The following is a 19,584-nucleotide window of genomic DNA, read 5'->3' as shown; positions in this document are numbered from 1 at the left end:
CTTTTGAATTTGTCATTCTTAATCATAGTATTGAGTTCGAATCTTCTTGAATACGGAGTCCGGTGAGAAATAGTGAAAGGAGGGGCCTCTATGCCATAAGTCAAAAGAAGTTGGGTTTATTTCATATAAATTCTAGAGTACTAATTTCCTAATTAAGAATTAGTAAAAGGGTAAAATCGTCTTTAACTTATTGCCAGCCTTCCTAAAAGCCTCCTATCTTCTCCACTGTCACTACAAACTTTTCTATACTCCAATTGGCTCTTTCAATCACACACCATGGCCACGCGCCACCTTCTCAACCTCACGCGCCGCCGCTCTCGAATCACTCCCTTCACCGTTCTCCCACCATGTATTACCTTCTCTTCCCGATCCTCCACCTCCATAACCAACCCCTCCCAATCATCCTCCCTACCCTCCCCACCTCCCCCAGACGCCATGATCTACGATCGCTTAGCTGAACAAGTCAAATCGAAGATCAAACGCCTCGAAGACCCGAACCAGAGATTCCTCAGGTACAATTCCCCCGATCCTACTGTAGTAGATCACACCTCAATCCTATCAGCACCGGAGACGAAAGTCACTACTCTTCCTAATGGTCTTCGTGTTGCTACGGAATCGAATCTATCTTCACAGACAGCTACTGTTGGAGTTTGGATCGATGCTGGATCGCGATTCGAAACTGAGGAGAATAATGGCGTTGCTCATTTCCTTGAGCATATGATTTTTAAAGGAACTGAGAAGAGGCCAATTAGGGCATTGGAAGAGGAAATTGAGAATATGGGAGGGCATTTGAATGCTTATACTTCTAGGGAGCAAACTACGTATTTCGCCAAAGTTTTGGGATCTGATGTGCCTAAGGCAGTTGATATTCTTGGGGATATTTTGCAGAATTCTCTATTGGAGGAAGATAAGATTATTCGAGAGCGTAGTGTGATTCTTCGCGAAATGGAAGAGGTATGAGGAAAGAAAGAAATGATTTTTATTGATTCATAATGTATACTAGAAGTATCTAATTTTGGTTTCAATTTGGACATTACTTGATTAGAAACTAGTACTACAAATCACAATCTTTTAGAATTAAGGTATTTAGGAAGTGTGAGAGAAAAATGTAAACGGCAAAACAGGTTGAATCCCCTAATATTAACAATGTATGTAAAATGGAACAGAAGGAGTATCAATTATTCTTAAGATATACAAAAAAAATTAAAAAATTCTTGTCTTTAAGAAAGTATGATTGAAATGCAACTGTCCTTGAGAGTTTTGAGTGATTCAGATGGAAGAAGGAAGTTGCTACTTATAATAGGAGCTCTATCAATTGCTAATCCTTTGAAGTTAATGATCTAGAGTATTTTTTTGTTTAGTTAAGAACCTTGTTATTTAAGTAGGATACGTAACCAGAAGTTTGTGTCCTGTTCCACTAATGTGGTTCAGAATATAGCGATTCTACTTTACGCTCGTAGGTGCAGCTGATAGAGGGATCAAATGGTATATAGTTCATTTTTTGGTAGCTTGAAGAAAGGGAAAGCTCCTACTCAAGTCATCGAGTGACATATAAAACAGGGAGACATCTTTATGCATGCGCAAAAATCTATTCCAAACATATATGCTATGGTTCCTTACTTTGACAGGGTACAAATATCTAAATTGCTCAGCGGCTGCAATAGCTATAACAAAAATTGAGAAAATGTCTCTTTTTAATTGACGATGCTCTCTTTTTAGCTTTCAAAGCCAGTAGTTTAAAGATGACATTTACAATGATTTTGTCAAAGTGAATGTCTTCAACCTCAGAGAAAGCTGTCACTTTTATCTAAAGAATCCTTGAAAAGTATTTTGAGACCATTTACGGTGAGATGAAAATGTGCTATGATGATTACAACAAATTTTATGGTGTAGAGCTAGATTAAGCAGCAGGTGCAACGTTTCTAATTTTTTTGACATGATATATTTACTAATTGTTCCTTTATTCGATTCTTGACTGATTGGAGTGATGGTATTTCATCTTTAACTTTAGCCTGTGCAGAAATAGGCTATATATTTGATGTTTTTCATAATACCTCCATTCATTTCTCTGCTGTCTGAAAAAATAAGCATTGGGGACTTGGCAATGTTTGAGCCATTTTATCATATCAAAGCACTGTAATTGATTGCCTAGTATGTTAACTTATATTGAGATATCTGATTTTGCACACTGGAGAGACTAGGTGAGACTGAAAGGCTGTAGTGAACAACCATCTGGTAGAGGAATTTGCAAATTTACATTTAATCTGTTGTAGACTTATATTTTAGTAGAAGAGTTGTATCTGTACTTGCAAATTTTTCATTTAATCTCAATATTGGTGAGTCTTCATGTTGGACAATCTTCTTGTAGGTGGAAAAACAACCCGAGGAAGTCATCTTTGACCAGTTACATACTACTGCATTCCAATACACCCCATTGGGTAGAACTATTCTTGGACCTGCACAGAACATTGAGAAAATGACAAGAGCTCATATTCAAGATTACATTTCAACCCACTATGGTGCTCATAGAATGGTACGGAACCTGTCATAGCTGATGCATTATCTGTTGGCGACTTCCTTGCTTACTAGCTTCTTCTGTTAAAAAAAAAACTACTGGGATTCACCCTCTATTTCGAATTGAATTTTATTGATTCCATCTGGGGTCATGTCAAAATGATTTCTACTTTTTACCTTCTCTATAGGAGCAAACATTAAAGTGATCCCGCTTTTACTCTTCCTTGATCCAAATGAATGACAATCAATCGTTTCCAAGTGTGGTATCATATGACCTTCCATTCCATGCCTAGTCATGTATATCTCAAACGCATAAAAAAAATCCTGTGTGCACAAAAAAAAGGAAACTAATGTTTTGTTAGTTTTTGTTTTTGATCAAACTTTTACCAGAATAAAAGCGTCATTTAAGTCTTTGCTGTAGGTAATTTCTGCTGCTGGAGCTGTGAAGCATGAAGAAGTTGTTGAGCTAGTGAAGAAACATTTTACAAAACTATCATCTAATCCTATTACCACTTCCCAATTGGTGTCAGAAGAGCCAGCAATATTTACAGGTTCAGAGGTGTGGATGAACTACTTAGTTATTAACTCTTCTAGTTTATGTATTTTATATGAACCTTTTTACTGATTTTGTTCTTCTTCTACATAAATAGATACGTATCATTGATGATGATCTGCCTCTCGCTCAATTTGCTGTTGCATTTAGTGGAGCGTCATGGACTGACCCTGATTCCATAGCTTTGATGGTCATGCAACAAATGCTAGGATCATGGAACAAAAGTTCAGGAGGAGGAAAGCACATGGGGTTGGTCCTTCTCATTTGCTTAAATCAAACAAAAGTTAATTTTTTTTTTATGAATCAAGAGAAGTTTTTGAGTACTACCCAGCAGCCAAAGAGTGTCCCTTAAAAAAAAAAGACAATAGGAGTATTATTTGTTGATTCATAATGCTTCATCTATTAGTTCCATGTAAAGGCATATCTGGGTATTGTTTGGAGATTTTAGTTGAGTTCTTTTCTCCACAAAATAAGAAGTTACTGAATTTGCTATCTTTCATGGGTATATGATCTTTGAACAGTTCAGAGCTTGTCCAGAGGGTGGCCATTAATGAGCTAGCTGAAAGTGTGATGGCTTTTAACACCAACTATAAAGATACAGGGCTGTTTGGTGTCTATGCTGAAGCTAAGGTTAGAAGGAAATTTCCACGACCTTTGTTTAATCAAATTTCAACTATTTCTGTTTCATTAACTTAGTATTATGATGTGATTTGCTGTATAAGGTCTTATGGTCACTAAACTTTTGTTATCATGGTTCATTTGTTCTCTTGTGAATTGACAACTAGGTTAGGCCATTCCTGAAATATACTAAAGCAAATTGAAATGTAATTCCAACTTTTGCAGTATTAAAGAAAAATAACAATTTGAAATGTAAAGTGATGAAATCATATTCGGTAAGTGATTTATGCATTTCTGTAATCAATGTAAGCAATCTCTGCTTTAGGACTCTGGCTTTACTCATCCTTGTTTTCTACTTGTTACAGCCTGATTGCTTGAGTGACTTAGCTTATGTCATCATGAATGGTATATGCAAGTTAAGTTACAAAGTGTCTGATGCTGATGTGGTTCGCGCACGTAATCAGGTATTTGTTCACTCCCCAGCTATTCTTTTTCAAATGGAATAGCTGAGTGTTATTGCCTCCATTTAATTCTAGGGACTTTTACTGTTGACTGCATGTCCTTTTAGCTGTATCAAGAACTTATATTTTCTGTACTTAATCTTCTGCAGCTGAAATCTTCTTTGATGCTCCACATTGATGGATCAGGCCCTACTGCTGAAGACATTGGACGGCAGGTAAAATTACATAGAATATATTTATAACCAAAAACAATTTCAGGAGCAAGTGTTTGGCTCCTTAGATCTGGGATATTTTAGTCTCCTTGTTCCTAACTTCGTCAAACAAGGCTCTGCTAACATCATAAAAATAAAGTAAGATAAAATAAAGGCTCTGCTATAGAAGGAAAAAGAGGGAATATACGTCCCTCCAATGCCAACCAATAAGTAAAGAAGAAGAATCTTAGCGGAGGCAAAAGAAGCTAGGTAATTTCTTTTCATCTACCTAAACTTTGGTAGGAAGAGTTATCCGGTACCTGTCCTAGCGGGAGGTAATAGGTATTTGGTAAAATAGTCGAGGTGCTCAAGTTTGTCCATGTCACTTTTCCTTTAAATAAATGGAACCTAGATGACTAGGTGGTAGGAGCATTGCATATAGTTAATACATTTCCTCTCTTCAGTAAAGCAGATCGTGTTTTGTTTGCTGGATGCTTTGCAGTCAAATGGATTGCCGTGATTGCATTCTAGTCACTTAACACCTCCCTTTAAAATCACTAAATTTACTTACAGTTGGAAGTTTCTTTTTTATTGCAGTTAATCACATATGGCCGCAGAATTCCATATGCTGAGTTATTTTCCAGAATTGACAGTGTCGATGCTGGAACAATCAAGCGAGTTGCAAATCGTTTTATTTTCGACAGGGTAAGTCCCTGAGGCCTCCTGTACATCTAGTTTCAGTCAATAACTATTTATATAGGCTATAAGTTGGTATTTTTATTAACACGCGATATTAACTATATGAATTGCATCTTATATTTCCTGAACCACTACAAATGCAAGAGGGTTAAACCATCTTTTTTATATGATTTTCCCTTTGTAGGATGTTGCAATATCAGCTAGGGGACCAATTCAAGATTTGCCTGATTACAACTGGTTCAGACGCAGGACATACTGGCTGCGGTACTAGATTGCTAATTCTTTCCTGATGACTTAAATTCATCTTCTTTTCCCAGTCGTAAGCGTGACATTGGGCATTATACCACACATGGTCTACAAAACACTTTTGTCAATAAAATGAGTGACAAATTTTGTTGATCACTTTTGTTTTTGTACATGATGTTCATGTCAAGGAGAAAACATTACTTGCTTCTGCCTTTGGCTGTCGATTCAGTCAGCATACAGTGGATTCTCTTTATTGTGCAATATATTTTGAAAATTGCATCAACTATTTTCCCTGCATTAGAATTCTTTGGGTAAAATATGCCATTCGTGGTACTGGCGTGTTATTTATACATTCAAGTTTCACTGGTTTGCTGTCTTCAACCAGCTTGTCCCGATTAACTTACACCATCCTCGACTATTCCATTAGCTACCTATTACCAGTCAAATCCGCAGTTAACTCTACTTTGACAGATGTGAAGAACTCTGCTTAGGCAGATGCGAAGAAATCACTTAACATTAGTTGGGACAAGCATTTACTGTGATGAAATTCATGATTGTTTTTATTCTGAAATAAGCATCTAACATTATACATATCATGGACAACTGACCATTTTCATGTGAATTACTTTGATATCTTTGAGGTTAGTTGCTGATTTATACCAAAAGGAATTTAGCCATATCCCAACTGACCCTTGTTGATGTATCTATTGATATCAAAGACAGTTCGGTATACAAAGCATTCCTTTAAAAAGGTCCAAGGAAGAGCCACATTTCAAGGGGTGTGATGTATCTATCTATAATCATCCGAGGGAACATATAAATCTGTTGAGAACAATGTTTTAAGAGGCGGGGATGCAAGGTGAGGTGTTATACCTAGCACGAGAGGTAAGTTTCATGGATCTACGAGGTGTGCGTAAGTCTTATGAATCTTCAATTTTATAATAAGAAAAAGTAAGAAAAATAACAATATGTCAATTATAATTTTTTTCTCATTTTATTACCAAGAAAATAAGAAAAGGTAAAATTTTCAATAATTCTGCAAATAAATTTAAACAAAACAGTATAATATAGAAAAAATTATTATAATTTATTATTTGAGAAAGTTAACAACACAAAAATGATAATATCTGAGATAATATTTAAAATGAAATTATCATCGACTTCCAAAAATGGGTGGGGTAATTCTTTAAAGTAAGGTAAATTTTTTGAAATTAAAACATTAATTGTATGATTTTTCTTAATTCAGTAAATATGAATATGTTAACGAAAAGAGGATTTTTTTTTTTGTTAGACAATAAAAAATATATGTGTTAGCTTTAAATAAATTTACGGTGAAGATTTTTTCCTTTTGAGAAATGCTAGACTCTTTTGGTCTTTTTCTTTTTTTTCTTCACAATTCCATAAAGGTTTTATTTTTAAGACAAAAGGGAGTTTCGAACACAAGAGGAAGTTGTTTGCGTGGTAAACACCTTTTACTTCTTACCTCAATGTTGTTAGTTCGATTCACCAACTTGGTAAGAAAGTGGGAGCTCTTAGGGAAAAAAGTTAAAAAGAAAAAAAGGTTTCTTCTGAGCTCTCTATGAGCTCCCACTGCCCTTCCAAGTTGGTGTCTCGAACACACAACATTGAGGTTGCTTCCCTTCCAAGTTGGTGTCTCAAACACACAACATTGAGGTTGAAAGTGAAAGACATTTACCATATGAGCAATCAAATCTTGTCTCCAAAAATACCTTTATGGAGTTGTGATGGGAAAGAGCAAAAAAAGTGTACATTCTCCAAAAGGAAACAATCTCCCCTCTGAAGTTTTTTCCTAATATAATTAGTTCAATTTTCAACTTTATTCTTGTCTTCTAATTGTAATTAAAGTAACTTATCCTTTTCATCTTTTATATATTATTATACTTTAACCAAATTAAGTTTAATTCCAAACCAGTGGTACCCTTCGGAGTGGCCCAGTGGTTTGAGCTTGGGACTTCCATGTTGGAGGTCTCAAGTTCGAAACCCCTTGCTAGCGAAAGCAAGGGGTTTTCCTTCTGGGTCGAGCTCGTTGCACCAGGCTTGCCTAGTGCGGTTTACCTCTCCTATGTGGTTTGCGAGCTATTGCATAGGAGCGGGGATTTTACCCTGTGCGCACCCAAAGGGTAGCGGCTGCGGGTTTCCCTTGTCATAAAAAAAAAAAAAAAAAATTTTTGTCTCACTACAATTATACAAGTGCAATAAAGGATCTGTAGTTTTGAGGATATAAAACTTTATGTTGATAGTTAAAAAAAAAGAAAAAAAGAAGAGATTAATGTCATGGGGAAAATGTTTTTCCTTGTTGGAAATGCAAACTTTTTTGCTCTTTTCCTTTTTTCATTCACAACTTGACAACAAGAGTGGATTGCTTAGATGGTAAGCACTCTTCATTTCCAACCTTAAAGTTGCGGGTTCGAGTCATCAAGGGAGCAAAAAGGTGGAAGTTCCTTGATAGGAGTTTAGTCCGAATAGATCCTAGAGTAGTTCTCTAACGATGATGGTTGTGAACGATTATGAAGTTGTGAAGAAAAAGAGCAAATAACTCCATAATCGTTTATTGCTCTCATCCTTAGAGCCCTCTATGGTTTCTTTGAACTAACTCCATTATAAGAGCTTTCATCTATTTGTCTCCTTGGTCACTCAAACCCGCAAACTTGAGGTTGGTGCTCTAAGAGCTCTCATCCTTAGAGTCCTCTAACATTTTTAAGTAGTAGTGGAGTTGGGCCAAAGAAATCTTTTTTAACCCCGACCCTTCCTAAAAGCTTCCACCGTATTTGCTCATTTGATGACTCGAACCCGTAATCTTGAGGGTGCTTACTATCTGCGCAACCTCCTCTTATTTCCGGAGAAACCTTTACCGAGTTGTGAAGGAAAAGAGCAAAAAAATTGCATTTTTCAAAAGAAAAAAAAATACCTTCTCATTAAGTTTTTTCCTGATATATAGCTCAAGTTTCAACTTTATTCTTGTCTTTTGGTAGTAATTAAGGTAACTGATTTAATTACAAGGGATTTAAAGAGAGAAAAAAAGGAAGGATTATAATTTTAAGATATTTTTAATTCAATAAACATGAATTTGTTAATGAAAGAGTAAATATACTGTTTTTGTTAGACAATAAAGGTATATATGTGTGACTTTTTTGATAATAAGATATCACTCTAAATTGCAAAATTGAACATTTTGAAAATTCGCATTAGAGGAATATAAATAACTAACATAAAGAAAATTAAATAACTTTATGTTGAAGATTTTTTCCTTTTGAGAAATGTAGATATTTATGTTCTTTTCCTTTTATCCTTCACAATTTCATAAATAATTTTTCTTTTAAGACAGAGGAGTTTCGAACACAAGAGACAGTTGTTCAGATGAAAAACACCTTCATCTCTAACCTCAAAGTTGTGGGTTCGAATCGCCAACTCGGTAAGGAAGTGGGAGCTCCTAGGGAATGAGTTAAAAAATGGTTTCTAAAGAGCTCCCACTTCTACACTAAGTTGGTGACTCGAGAGTGCAACCTTGACCTTAGAGGTGGACGATATTTATCATCTAAGCAACCAAATCTTCGTGTCCGAAAATACCTTTATGGAGTAGTGAAGGAAAAGAGCAAAGATGTGTGCATTTACCAAAAGGAAAAAAATCTTCCCCATGAAGTTTTTTTCATTAATAATTATTTCAAGTTTCAACTTTCTTCTCATCTTAGGATAATGATTAAGGTTTGGAGGAGTAAAAAATGGACAAGGTAATATTTTAAAGTCACGTGATATTTGTGGAATTAAGAAAATCTTTCAGTACAGATGAATATGTTATTAAAAAGAATAAATATGTTTTTTTTATTAGACAATGGATATATATATAACGATGAGTATATCAATTCTAAATTGCGAAAAATTATTCACACTTTTTCCCTTAAAAAAAATGATTTATTCGCATGATATCTGAAAGGCCATAAAAGTTACTTTTAAAATCCCTACACTACAACTGCATCAGAGGAATATAAACAAATGCCATAAAGAAAATAAGTTGTATCAGAGGAATATAAACAAATGCCATAAAGAAAATAACTTTATGGTGAAGGTTTTTCCCTTTGAGAAATGCTGTTTTTTTTTTGCTTTTTTCCTTCACAATTCCATAGAGGGTTTATATTAAGATGGGGGAGTTTCTTACACAAGAAGGGGTTGTTCAGATGGTAAACACCCTTCATTTCTAAGCTCAAGATTGAGGGTTCGAGTCATCAACTCTGTAGGGAAGTGGGAGCGAGTACCTAGGAAATGAGTTTTAAAAAAAAGGTTCTAGAGTGCTCTCACTTCTCCACTTAGTTGGTGACTCGAACCTGCAATCTTGAACTTAGAGATGAACAATATTTTTATTATATCGTAAATATAATCCATTCTTTTCCAAAAAAAGATGTTTATTTTCTTTTAACTACATAGTTTTTAAACTTTCAGTTTATTACATCAAAGTCACTAAGATCACCACATTTAAGGTTTCTTTTCCAAAAAAGATGTTTATTTTCTTTAACTATATAGTTTTTAAACTTTCAGTTTATTACATCAAAGTCATTAAGATCACGACGTTTGAGGTTGACCTTAAGGCCGTTATTCATGGCTATAGTGAATGAGAGTTTTGACGTAACTTGATGACCAGGAACATGAGATAACTCGTATCGAAGTAATATAGCTGAAGCTACAGACTTCATTTCAAGATAAGTTAAGTATTTAGCTATGCATATTCTTGATCCACCATTAAATGCTACAAATTTATATCCATCTTCATGCCTTTCAATTCTTTTTTCATCAGTAGATAGCCATCTTTCCGGTTTAAATTCTATACAATCTTCTCCCCACACAGACTTCATCCTTCCCACTGAGTATAACGATAAAATGATGTCCGAACCAGCTGGTACATAGGTTCCATCCGGAAGGATATCATCACATATCGCATACCTCACAATTTTTGGAACTGCAGGATATAAACGTAGTGTTTCTAGCAACATTGCATGAAGATAGACCAAACTGTTGATTTCATCCATTCTAGTGTCTTTTCTCCATAGGGCGACTCAATAGAATGTGTGACCTAAAACCAAATTATACAGTCATGATATATTAAAAAGACAGAACCTGGTGCATTGGTTCAAAACAATATTCTTACTTATTCATATCAGACTAAAGAAATGGTTTTACCTTTGAGCCACCCTTGTCTTTCCCTCGAGTCTTTTTTAAAACCGTTATGATTTCATGGACGATCTTTTCTTCAACACGAGGGTTATTCATAACGAGCCAAAAAAACCAACTAGCAGATGTAGCAACAGAGTCACGACCTGCTAATAGAATATCAAGAACTGTGCCCATAATAGCAGAGCTAGGCAAAATGTGTCCATTAACTTGCACTTTCTTCATGAATGTCCACAATAAATCATCATCAAAAGTTTCATCTTTATTTCTATTGTTACGTTCTTCTTGTGCCTCAGTTATCGTATTATTCAAAATTTGAATACTCTTCTTTAGGCTTCCTTCAGATCCAATACAGAAAAATTTCATAAATTTCCATAAGATATTGGGATAGAAAAATCTTCTAAAAGCAAATTTAAAAATTGTATCCATTGCTAGTGCAATTGGATCCTCAGGATTTAATAAAGTTTTCATTTTTTTGCCTAGAGCAATTCCAAAAATATTATCAGTACCAAAACAAATCATCAATTTTTGCAAGTCAATTGAAATGTTGTGTTTTGAAGCCTTGTCTAAAATTGGCAATAAATCATTTTTGATTGATGGGTTCACCCAACAGTGTAATGATGGACCAAGCTTCGATTTTGTTAATTCTGGAACCACGATTTTCCTTAGCGATATCCACTCTTCACCCTTAGCACAAGATATACCTGTTAACACAAAAGTTAGCGCTCTGATATCACTTGATAAGAATCACGTAGAAATATGTAAAAGGTAAAAGGAAACAAAAATAGGGATAATCTTAGTAATTCATTTGGTTGGCTGACTACCAATCGATTTCCCACCTTATGTCCATAACATTCAAAAACCTTCTTTACTTTGTTAAACTGCGTGTCAAGTCAAAATCAGATGTTATTACCTTGATTCCCTAGAACGTCGCCAAAGGTGTTTTGCCAAGTTGGACCTTTAGGATAATTATGAAACTTAGTATTAAGAATATGTTCTAAATTTTTTGGATGACATGTAACAGTGCAAAAGCTTCTTCTCCAATTCTGAAGAAAAGGGATGTAAACACCACAAGTTTGATATGTGCCTAATGTTGGACTAGCAAGAAGTTGATCTGTAGTCCATTCATGAATTCTTCTAATATTTAACAACATTTGTGGAATACTACCCACTAATGGCCATGTTTTTGGACCTTTCAATTTTCCTACTAGTAACCAAAACCAAACTAAATAAACACCTACTATAGTCATCAATAAGATGATTGAAACTAATTCCATTATATATAATATGGTTTCTCTAATGATTTTGTAAAGAAAGAGTGAGTTTATATACATACAATGTATACATGGAGTTTGGCAACTTAATTAGTCATGTCATTAAGGTCTAAGATGTGCCCAACCATAGCTAAGGTGTGCCAAACCATACACACCAAAATTTTAGTAGAGTACTTCAATTATAGTTATTTAATGTCTTTTGAGATACCATAAGAGTCGTTTGATTTGTGGAATAAGGAAAATAATTAAGTTGCACAAATTGTATTGCATATTGATTGTATCCTCCCATCCTCTAACACATTACATCTACCTCCACCTCACCCCCGTAGTCCCCATCAGTACCCCACACCCCTACCTCCACCCCATCGACAATAAGGATATATATATGTGCCATTTTTTTAACGAAGGATATATTAACTCTAAATCACAAAATTACGAGATATGTTTGACTATTTTTCCTAAAAATAAGGATTTAATTACATGATATTTTAAAAGGCATAAAAATCACCTTTCAAGATTATTGCACTCATTCACATTTTATTATAGGGGAATAATGACCGCTTTACAGGTTTACCTTCCTACTAATTAGGAAGTTTTAAAGTTTGATTAGTTCATGATCATGTGAAAATTTTCTATTAATTAGGAAGTTTGAAAGCTCGCATCAATTTAGTTTTATTATATCAGAGGAATATAATTAAACATAAATAAATTAAAGTCATGAGGAAGATGTTTTTCCTTGTGGGAAATGTAGACTTTTTTGGTTTTTTCCTTTTTCTTTCATAACTCGACAACAAGAAGGGATTGCTCAGATGGTAAGCACAGTTCATCTTCAACTTCAAAGTTGCGGGTTCGAATCATCAAGGGAGCAAAAAAGGTGGGAGCGCTCCTAGGTGGGGTTAGTTTGAGTATACCCTAGAGGGCTCTAAGAGTGACCGTGGTGAATGATTATGGAGTTGTGAAGAAAAGGGGCGAATCATTCTTAGCTCCTTTCCGATATATAGTATATATATACAACAACATAATCATTAGTAGCTCTCATTCTTAAAGCCCTCTAAGGTTTATTTGGACTAAGTATGCTCCCTTGGGAACTCGATCCCATAAATTTGAGGTTGGAGGTCAGACGTGATTACTATATGTGCAAACCCATTTTTGTCTTCAAAACAAAAACCTTTTAAAAGTTGTTAAGGTTACTACAAATTGTGCAAATTGAGAAACTAACTTTAAGTTGTTGTAATTAAGGTAAGTGAATTAGCGACTCGAACCTTGATCTCAGACTAGAAGTACAATCGTTTTCCCACTAAAGCTAACCTTCTCCTTCTTTTGTATTATACTTCAATTTAAATTTAAATCAAACATCTCAAAACAAAATAAAAACGATATTACTTGTATTATACTTCAACCTCTAAATTTAAATCAAACATCTCAAAACAAAATTAAAACGATATTACTTGTATTATACTTCAACCTCTAAATTTAAACCAAACATCTCAAAACAAAATAAAAACGATATTACTTATGAAACTGGATCTCGACCTTGAATGCTCCCTAGTCCCTATTATAAATAATAATGGGCCACTTCATTCTCAAGCTAAAAAAGCCCATCATGGCCCTTCTACGTTTGGCCCAATAATATAGAGCCCGTTTAAGCATTTTCACTTCTATTGTAAAAAAATCAACTGAAGAGGCTGAGCATGGAGGATTCCGACGAAGAACCGCCGCTCGCCGTCGAAATCAACGACGCCGTCAACTCTAATCAACTGACGGAAGGCTCAGAAATTCCTCCAGTCGGCGTCACCGTCATCACCGGTTATCTTGGTTCCGGAAAATCCACTGTAATTTCTACTTCTCGTTTCCTTATTCAGTTAATAAATTAGGTTAGTTAGTTTGGAATTGAAGCATAATAGTTGATTTTGTTCTTGTTATTGTTAGTTGATCAATTACATATTGAAAACTCAACATGGGAAGAAAATAGCAGTGATACTGAATGAGTTTGGTGAGGAATTAGGAGTTGAGAGAGCAATGATAAATGAAGGGGAAGAAGGTAATCTTGTGGAGGAATGGGTAGAGCTTGCAAATGGATGTATTTGCTGTACTGTGAAGCATAGTTTGGTTCAAGCATTGGAGCAGCTTGTTCAGAGAAAAGAGAGGTTAGAGGATCTTGCTTCTCCACGTTTTATGATAATTATTACTCACTCCGTTTCAATTTGTTTATTCTGCTTTACTTTTTTAGTTTAAAAAAGAATGTTTTGTTCCTTTTCTTGCAAGTATTTAGTTTCAACTTTATGCATGACATGATTAAGACTACATTTTGATATATTTGACATATCTTTTAGTTTTTAGTTTTTAGTTTTTAGTTTAAGACCACAAGATTTAAACTCTGTGTCAAGTCTAAACCTATGGTATATTGTATTGTCCTTTTAAATACAATGTTTGTCTTGATTATTATTTAAACTTTATGTATCGTATTGTTAAATCTGTCGTATGTGACGATGAAAAGTGTCATTTTGTGTAACTACCGATTTAGTTTGATCACCTTATCTTTTTTACCTTCATCTTGCACTTTCGTATTATTTAATAATCTTAGTGCAAGTCTGTTTTTACAAGGGTGTTCTTTGAATAATCATTCCTTGCATGTTAAGTTTGGAGTAAGGCAACAAAATTCTGTAATTATTTGCTTAAGTATTTCACCTTATTCAAATGTAATGATGAGCAGTTATTTTGTTTGTTTGCAGACTTGATCATATATTGCTAGAGACTACTGGTTTGGCAAACCCTGCACCTCTTGCATCTGTGCTTTGGTTGGATGATCAGCTGGAATCAGATGTTAGGCTTGACTCCATTATCACTGTGAGTTTTGTGTTTTCAGAATTTTCCTTATTTTCTTTTACTATTCTGTGCATGGAGAAAATAATTTTATCTGCGAAGTGAAGCCGCCTAGAATTTGTTGTTCTATGGTTTTACTCTTAGATATTGCGATTAAAAATTATTTTGCTGGATAGATGTGTATCTTAGGAATTGCTTATTATCTTCATTTGCATACTTATTCTGTTCTCTTATATGATTAACTTCATATGCAACAGGTTGTTCTCATTGTTGCACTTCTTAAATCCTTGCCATTTTATTTTCCAGTTTTGCATAATTTTGGGTTTTAATTAGTTTTGCTTCTGTGACAGGTTGTTGATGCAAAGAACCTTCGGTATCAGCTAAAACCAAATCCTGACTCCTCTTCATTTCCTGAAGCTTATTTACAAATAGCTTTTGCGGTAATTGATATGTTAGTTTCTCCATTCAATCATCTCAGGTTTCTAATTAGGCTTTCAATCTTTTTTTCATCTTTCTAGTGGTTGTATTCCCATTCTTATAGGTGCTAACTAGGACTTTACTTCATACAGTAGGTCTGGATTATGGATGAAATCATGTCTAACTTTAATTTGTGAACTGTTGTGTGTAGGATGTTATCATTCTTAACAAGGTTGATCTAATTTCTCAAGATGACTCGGGAGCAGTACTAGAGGAACTGGAGAAGGAAATACGTGATGTTAATTCCCTTGCTAATATTATTCATTCTGTGCGCTGCCAAGTTGATTTGTCAAAGATATTAAACTGTCAGGCATATGATCCTACTGTAAGTAATGATCCTTATACATGAAATTCAGCTATTGTTACTTAGCAGATGGAAAGCTAAATAATCTTCCATTTTCCTGATTTTTTAAAGCATGCTGCTCATCTTGAAGCGTTGTTAAAGGAAAACAAATCTCTAACTACTAAAGGCCTTCATGACAGTGAAGTCAGAACATTGTGCATCTGTGACGCACAGCAGATTGATCTTGATAAGGTAACTTTTTGAAAGGGGTGCTGGTATGTGCTTAGAGGGCTATGATATTTGCTAGCTACTTCCAAGTGTTGATTCTTTCCTTGTAAAGCAAACAGGGGCTTGCCAATGGTGTCTGATATTTTTTTTTCTGAATATCAATGCACCTCAAAGCCATTTATTGTAGCCCATTCATATTATTATCCTTTTTATGCTCCAGTTGTGGTTTTACCATAATTTCAAACACAAAGGTTGACTATTCACTATCTTGGATCACTAAAGTCCTCATTTGCCTTGTTGGAAATAGGTTCGTATATGGCTTGAGGAGCTCCTTTGGGATAAAAAGTATGGCATGGATGTTTATCGTTGCAAGGGAATTTTAAGAGTCAGAAACTCGGATGAACTCCACACTTTACAGGTAAGAAATCCTATGATAAAGATAACTTTCATCTCCACAAGCTGTAATCTTATAATAATATTTCACCCAACAAATTTGCAGTGCAGTAGTAAAGATTCATTGTCTCTTCGTTATTCTTACAGAAATAGCACCACCTGCAAAAATGAAAAAAAAAAAAAAAAAAAACTCTTTGCAAATTTTCCTGCGTAAATGGTAAAACAAGCCTCATACCAAAGCAAACAACTTTACTTGGAGCCTTGAACTTTCAAATCATTTTCCGTGGCCAGTCACTGTCATCTCTGCTCATTTTCTTCATCAACAAATTATAACACGATGTAACAGTAAATATCACATCCTCCTTTCCCATCCAGTAAATCGAATCTTTCTGCAAGTTATCTAGTATAATATCTTCTGCAACTGATCATAGTAATCTGACTCTTTCAATTTCCCAACCGTAAAAGTTCTGCAGAACTGAAAATTCCCAGCTTCTACCATCACAACAATCAGCAATCCTACAGTTTTTCTATTAATAGCCAGGAATCAGGATGTACAAATCCGAGAATGTTTCTGCTAAAGTGCATTCCTGATTCCACTTGTCTTCCCCGTTCCCTGCGTCTGCTATGCAGATGTGTGTCTATATCTTTAGTATTGCAACTTTACCAGTTATGTGAAGTAGCACCAAAAGCTATTCAGTGAAGCAAAACGTCATTGTGTCTATGCTCTCTGGGTGTCTATACTTTGTGTTTTCGTTGTCTTAACATGTTTACTACTGCATCTTGCAGGGCGTGAGAGAAATATATGAAATTGTTCCAAGTCGTAAATGGAGAAACGAAGAGATTCAGATGAACAAAATAGTATTTATAGGTAAGCACATTTCAAACGATGATGTTGATTTACAGCTGATTCTTCCTTTAATCTTGCCTTTCTTTTTCAGGTCGCTTTCTGAATGAAGAGATCCTTTTGAAGTCATTACATACTTGTATTGTTGGAACTAATTGACTCGATAGAATTTGATTAGATCCTATTTTCTATCGTTAAGATGGAAAACTAAACCAAGAATTCTCTATCTTCATCATCAATCGTTATTTGTTTCATCTCGATGATTAACTTAGTTTACGAGAAATTCTCTATCTTCATCATCCTTGCCCATGACAAAAATTTCAATTGTATGCGCTTTACAAGAGTCAATTTGACCACATATTCTTTGATAATATTTCAATAAAAGATGTAATTGTTTGAGAAAGTAAATTATTTCTTTTGGGTGAAGATAACTAAAACATCAAGTAACTAGTTCGAATGACATCCCGATTATATGTCCTGTAGAAGTCATGTGTGAATGTCATTCAAAGCGAGACTCTTGATTGAAAGCTATATTGGCTGAACCAGCTAAGAGGTAAGAAATGTGGCAATTGTATGACCGTTAAACTAAACTTTAAATCTTGATTCCGATTATTATGTCTTACCATACCTCATAGAGGAAAGTTTCAAAGTATACTTTAATACAAAAAACAAGAACTTACATGTGGACCCTAAAGTTAGATTGTCTTGTCGAGAATTGCATGTTCAATAAAAGTGAAAGAGTAATGTTAGACTTAAAAAAAATTGGTGTATGTTGGAGCAATTTTGGTTGCACAAAATTAAAGTACACTTGACACTATATATGGTATAGTATTTACGATATATATATTTACCTATCATAATCAAAACTTTAAAATATATATCAAATTAAGAACTTGTACCCAAAGACACTTATATGGCACAAGAAAACAACGTACCACCTAAGAAAGCCATGTGTATCGACTATTGTGTCCCATAAAAAAAAATTCATACTTACCCCTCAAATTTAGGTTCGTACAAATTTATTTTAGCAAACTTCAAAAAACACACATATCATCAAAAAACGGTTCTTTTAGAGTATCATAACTTAATTTTTCTCTTTCATTCTAATATAAAATTCTTCTAAAATATCATATACATCTCATTTTCAGAAATTTATCAACTAAAAACATACATGTCAAACCTAATTGACCCGAATTGATCAACCCGTCCATCTTAAAAACCTCACAAGTTTACCCTTGTTTCACAATAAATGTCATTTAATATATAAAGCAATTAATGAAAAAAGAAGAAGGGTAGAGTAGGTGTTGTTTGTTATGGTGTCATAGCAAATTGTCTTTATCAATGAGTTGGCCATTTCTCCCGACAGTCCACAACAGCGCGCTGAGCTAATATCATAATACTACACTAATAGGAGTTGGGCCATATAAAGGATATATAGTAGGAGATTTTGCTTCCGTTTCAATTTGATTGTCTGATTTTATTTTAATTATATGCTCATAAATTTAAAATATGTTAATTGTATCAAAATATCTTTTAATTTTTAATCGTATGGTCTTGAATGTGTCATATGTGTGGAAAGTTAGAATTGAAAAATAATTCATATATTTTGATCATTAAGTTTTTCCTTTTATATAGGTAATCTATCACTTTCTTAAGTGAGCTTAACGCAACCTATAACTGCTTTTCTTTTTTGTTGAGTTTTCATACGAATTTAAATGTTAGCTTAAATTTAAATCAAAATTATTGGATTCAGTTGAACCTAATGGACTTCTCAAGTCGCGGATAGCGAACCGTCTATGTAACCAAACATTTCACCTAATTATTCAATTAGGAAGTGTGTAACCAAAATTGGAGTATGATAAGAATAATTAACAAGTTAAAATAGATTAAGAAGAATTTGATTAGGACTCTATCATGATTAATTAGATTCTCTTTTTTTTGTTACACTTTTTTTTTTAATAAAATAAAATATAATCCTTTACTGTCATTCCATTTCCACCTAAATATTTCTTCCACTCATAGATGCATGTGCTATGGAATCAAACTTACAATTAAATATCATATTATATTTATTTATAAAATTAATTTCAACACTTAAAAAATACTTATCAACACATACTGTTTATCAATTACTTATCAATTACATTAACCAGAATTTAAAACTTAAAGTGGGATAAGGATAAGTATTAATCCGAACTTTAATTAACCTAGGATTCTCTTTTTCTTTTTCTTTTTTTCCCCTTAAAAGAGCCTTTTTCTTTTTTCTTTTATGGCCCTATTTTTAATAGTATAAAATGTTATTTTGGAAATACAAAAAAAAACATTTTTCTTATCAAAAGATTCACATTGTCATAATTAAAATAATTAATTAACAAAATATTAACATTTATAAGTTAATTTACTTTGAAATATTAAAAAAAATTATGTTACTAATATATATAACTTAAATTCATGACGTCATAATAAAAAAACACTTATTAATTATTTATTGGTCCTAATATACTGAAATTAATATGCTATACCTAATACCAGCAAGAAAAAGAATTATTCCCAATTATTGTCATTTTGCTTTCGTTGCACATTATCATTATAGTTATAATTTTTTTTAAAATACATTTTAAAATATTATAGTGGAGTGTCTTGTAAGACTTGTTAGTGATAAATAAAGTGATCAATTATTATATCATGAAAATTATTACCCAATATTTGCTTTAAAAAACCAACAAAAAAAACATGACATTGTGTCTGTTAGTCAAATTTTACCAATTAAATAACAATGATTAATATATTACTATATAT

The 19,584-nt window shown here is 33.8% G+C and overlaps 3 protein-coding genes across 3 annotated transcripts; 2 read left to right on the top strand and 1 right to left on the bottom strand.

The window, feature by feature from the left end:
- The first annotated feature begins 264 nt into the window (after positions 1-264).
- On the top strand, positions 265-5,615 carry LOC102602379 (probable mitochondrial-processing peptidase subunit beta-like). The gene is given in 9 exon segments (NM_001288234.1): positions 265-954; positions 2,369-2,533; positions 2,936-3,073; positions 3,165-3,316; positions 3,589-3,697; positions 4,051-4,149; positions 4,296-4,361; positions 4,935-5,042; positions 5,221-5,615. Coding segments are annotated over 9 exon segments (1,602 nt in total). The 5' UTR covers positions 265-276; the 3' UTR covers positions 5,308-5,615.
- A 4,214-nt stretch (positions 5,616-9,829) lies between these two features.
- Positions 9,830-10,934, bottom strand: LOC102578777 (cytochrome P450 86A1-like). The gene is made up of 2 exons (XM_006348746.1): positions 10,484-10,934; positions 9,830-10,347 (listed from the first exon to the last, which is right to left on the bottom strand). The coding sequence occupies exons 1-2, from the start codon at positions 10,932-10,934 to the stop codon at positions 9,830-9,832; spliced, it is 969 nt and encodes a 322-aa protein (XP_006348808.1).
- A 2,469-nt stretch (positions 10,935-13,403) lies between these two features.
- LOC102602056 (COBW domain-containing protein 1) lies at positions 13,404-17,075 on the top strand. Its single transcript, XM_006348646.2, has 9 exons — positions 13,404-13,569; positions 13,667-13,884; positions 14,470-14,584; positions 14,911-15,000; positions 15,189-15,362; positions 15,453-15,572; positions 15,856-15,966; positions 16,728-16,809; positions 16,880-17,075. The coding sequence occupies exons 1-9, from the start codon at positions 13,429-13,431 to the stop codon at positions 16,942-16,944; spliced, it is 1,116 nt and encodes a 371-aa protein (XP_006348708.1). The 5' UTR covers positions 13,404-13,428; the 3' UTR covers positions 16,945-17,075.
- Positions 17,076-19,584: the final 2,509 nt, after the last annotated feature.

This window comes from Solanum tuberosum, unplaced genomic scaffold, assembly GCF_000226075.1.
Source record: "Solanum tuberosum cultivar DM 1-3 516 R44 unplaced genomic scaffold, SolTub_3.0 scf00103, whole genome shotgun sequence".
Lineage (NCBI taxonomy): Eukaryota > Viridiplantae > Streptophyta > Magnoliopsida > Solanales > Solanaceae > Solanum > Solanum tuberosum.
Note: the sequence above shows the minus strand (reverse complement) of the source record. Positions and strands in the feature narration are given on the sequence as shown.

Coding starts and splice junctions, on each gene's coding strand:
- LOC102578777 (XM_006348746.1), bottom strand. CDS start 10,934: ATGAAAACTTTATTAAATCCTGAGGATCCAATTGCACTAGCAATGGAT. Junction 10,348..10,483: donor GACTCGAGGGAAAGACAAGG/GTGGCTCAAAGG, acceptor CATTCTATTGAG/TCGCCCTATGGAGAAAAGAC.
- LOC102602056 (XM_006348646.2), top strand. CDS start 13,429: ATGGAGGATTCCGACGAAGAACCGCCGCTCGCCGTCGAAATCAACGAC. Junction 13,885..14,469: donor CTTGTTCAGAGAAAAGAGAG/GTTAGAGGATCT, acceptor GTTTGTTTGCAG/ACTTGATCATATATTGCTAG. Junction 15,573..15,855: donor AGCAGATTGATCTTGATAAG/GTAACTTTTTGA, acceptor TGTTGGAAATAG/GTTCGTATATGGCTTGAGGA.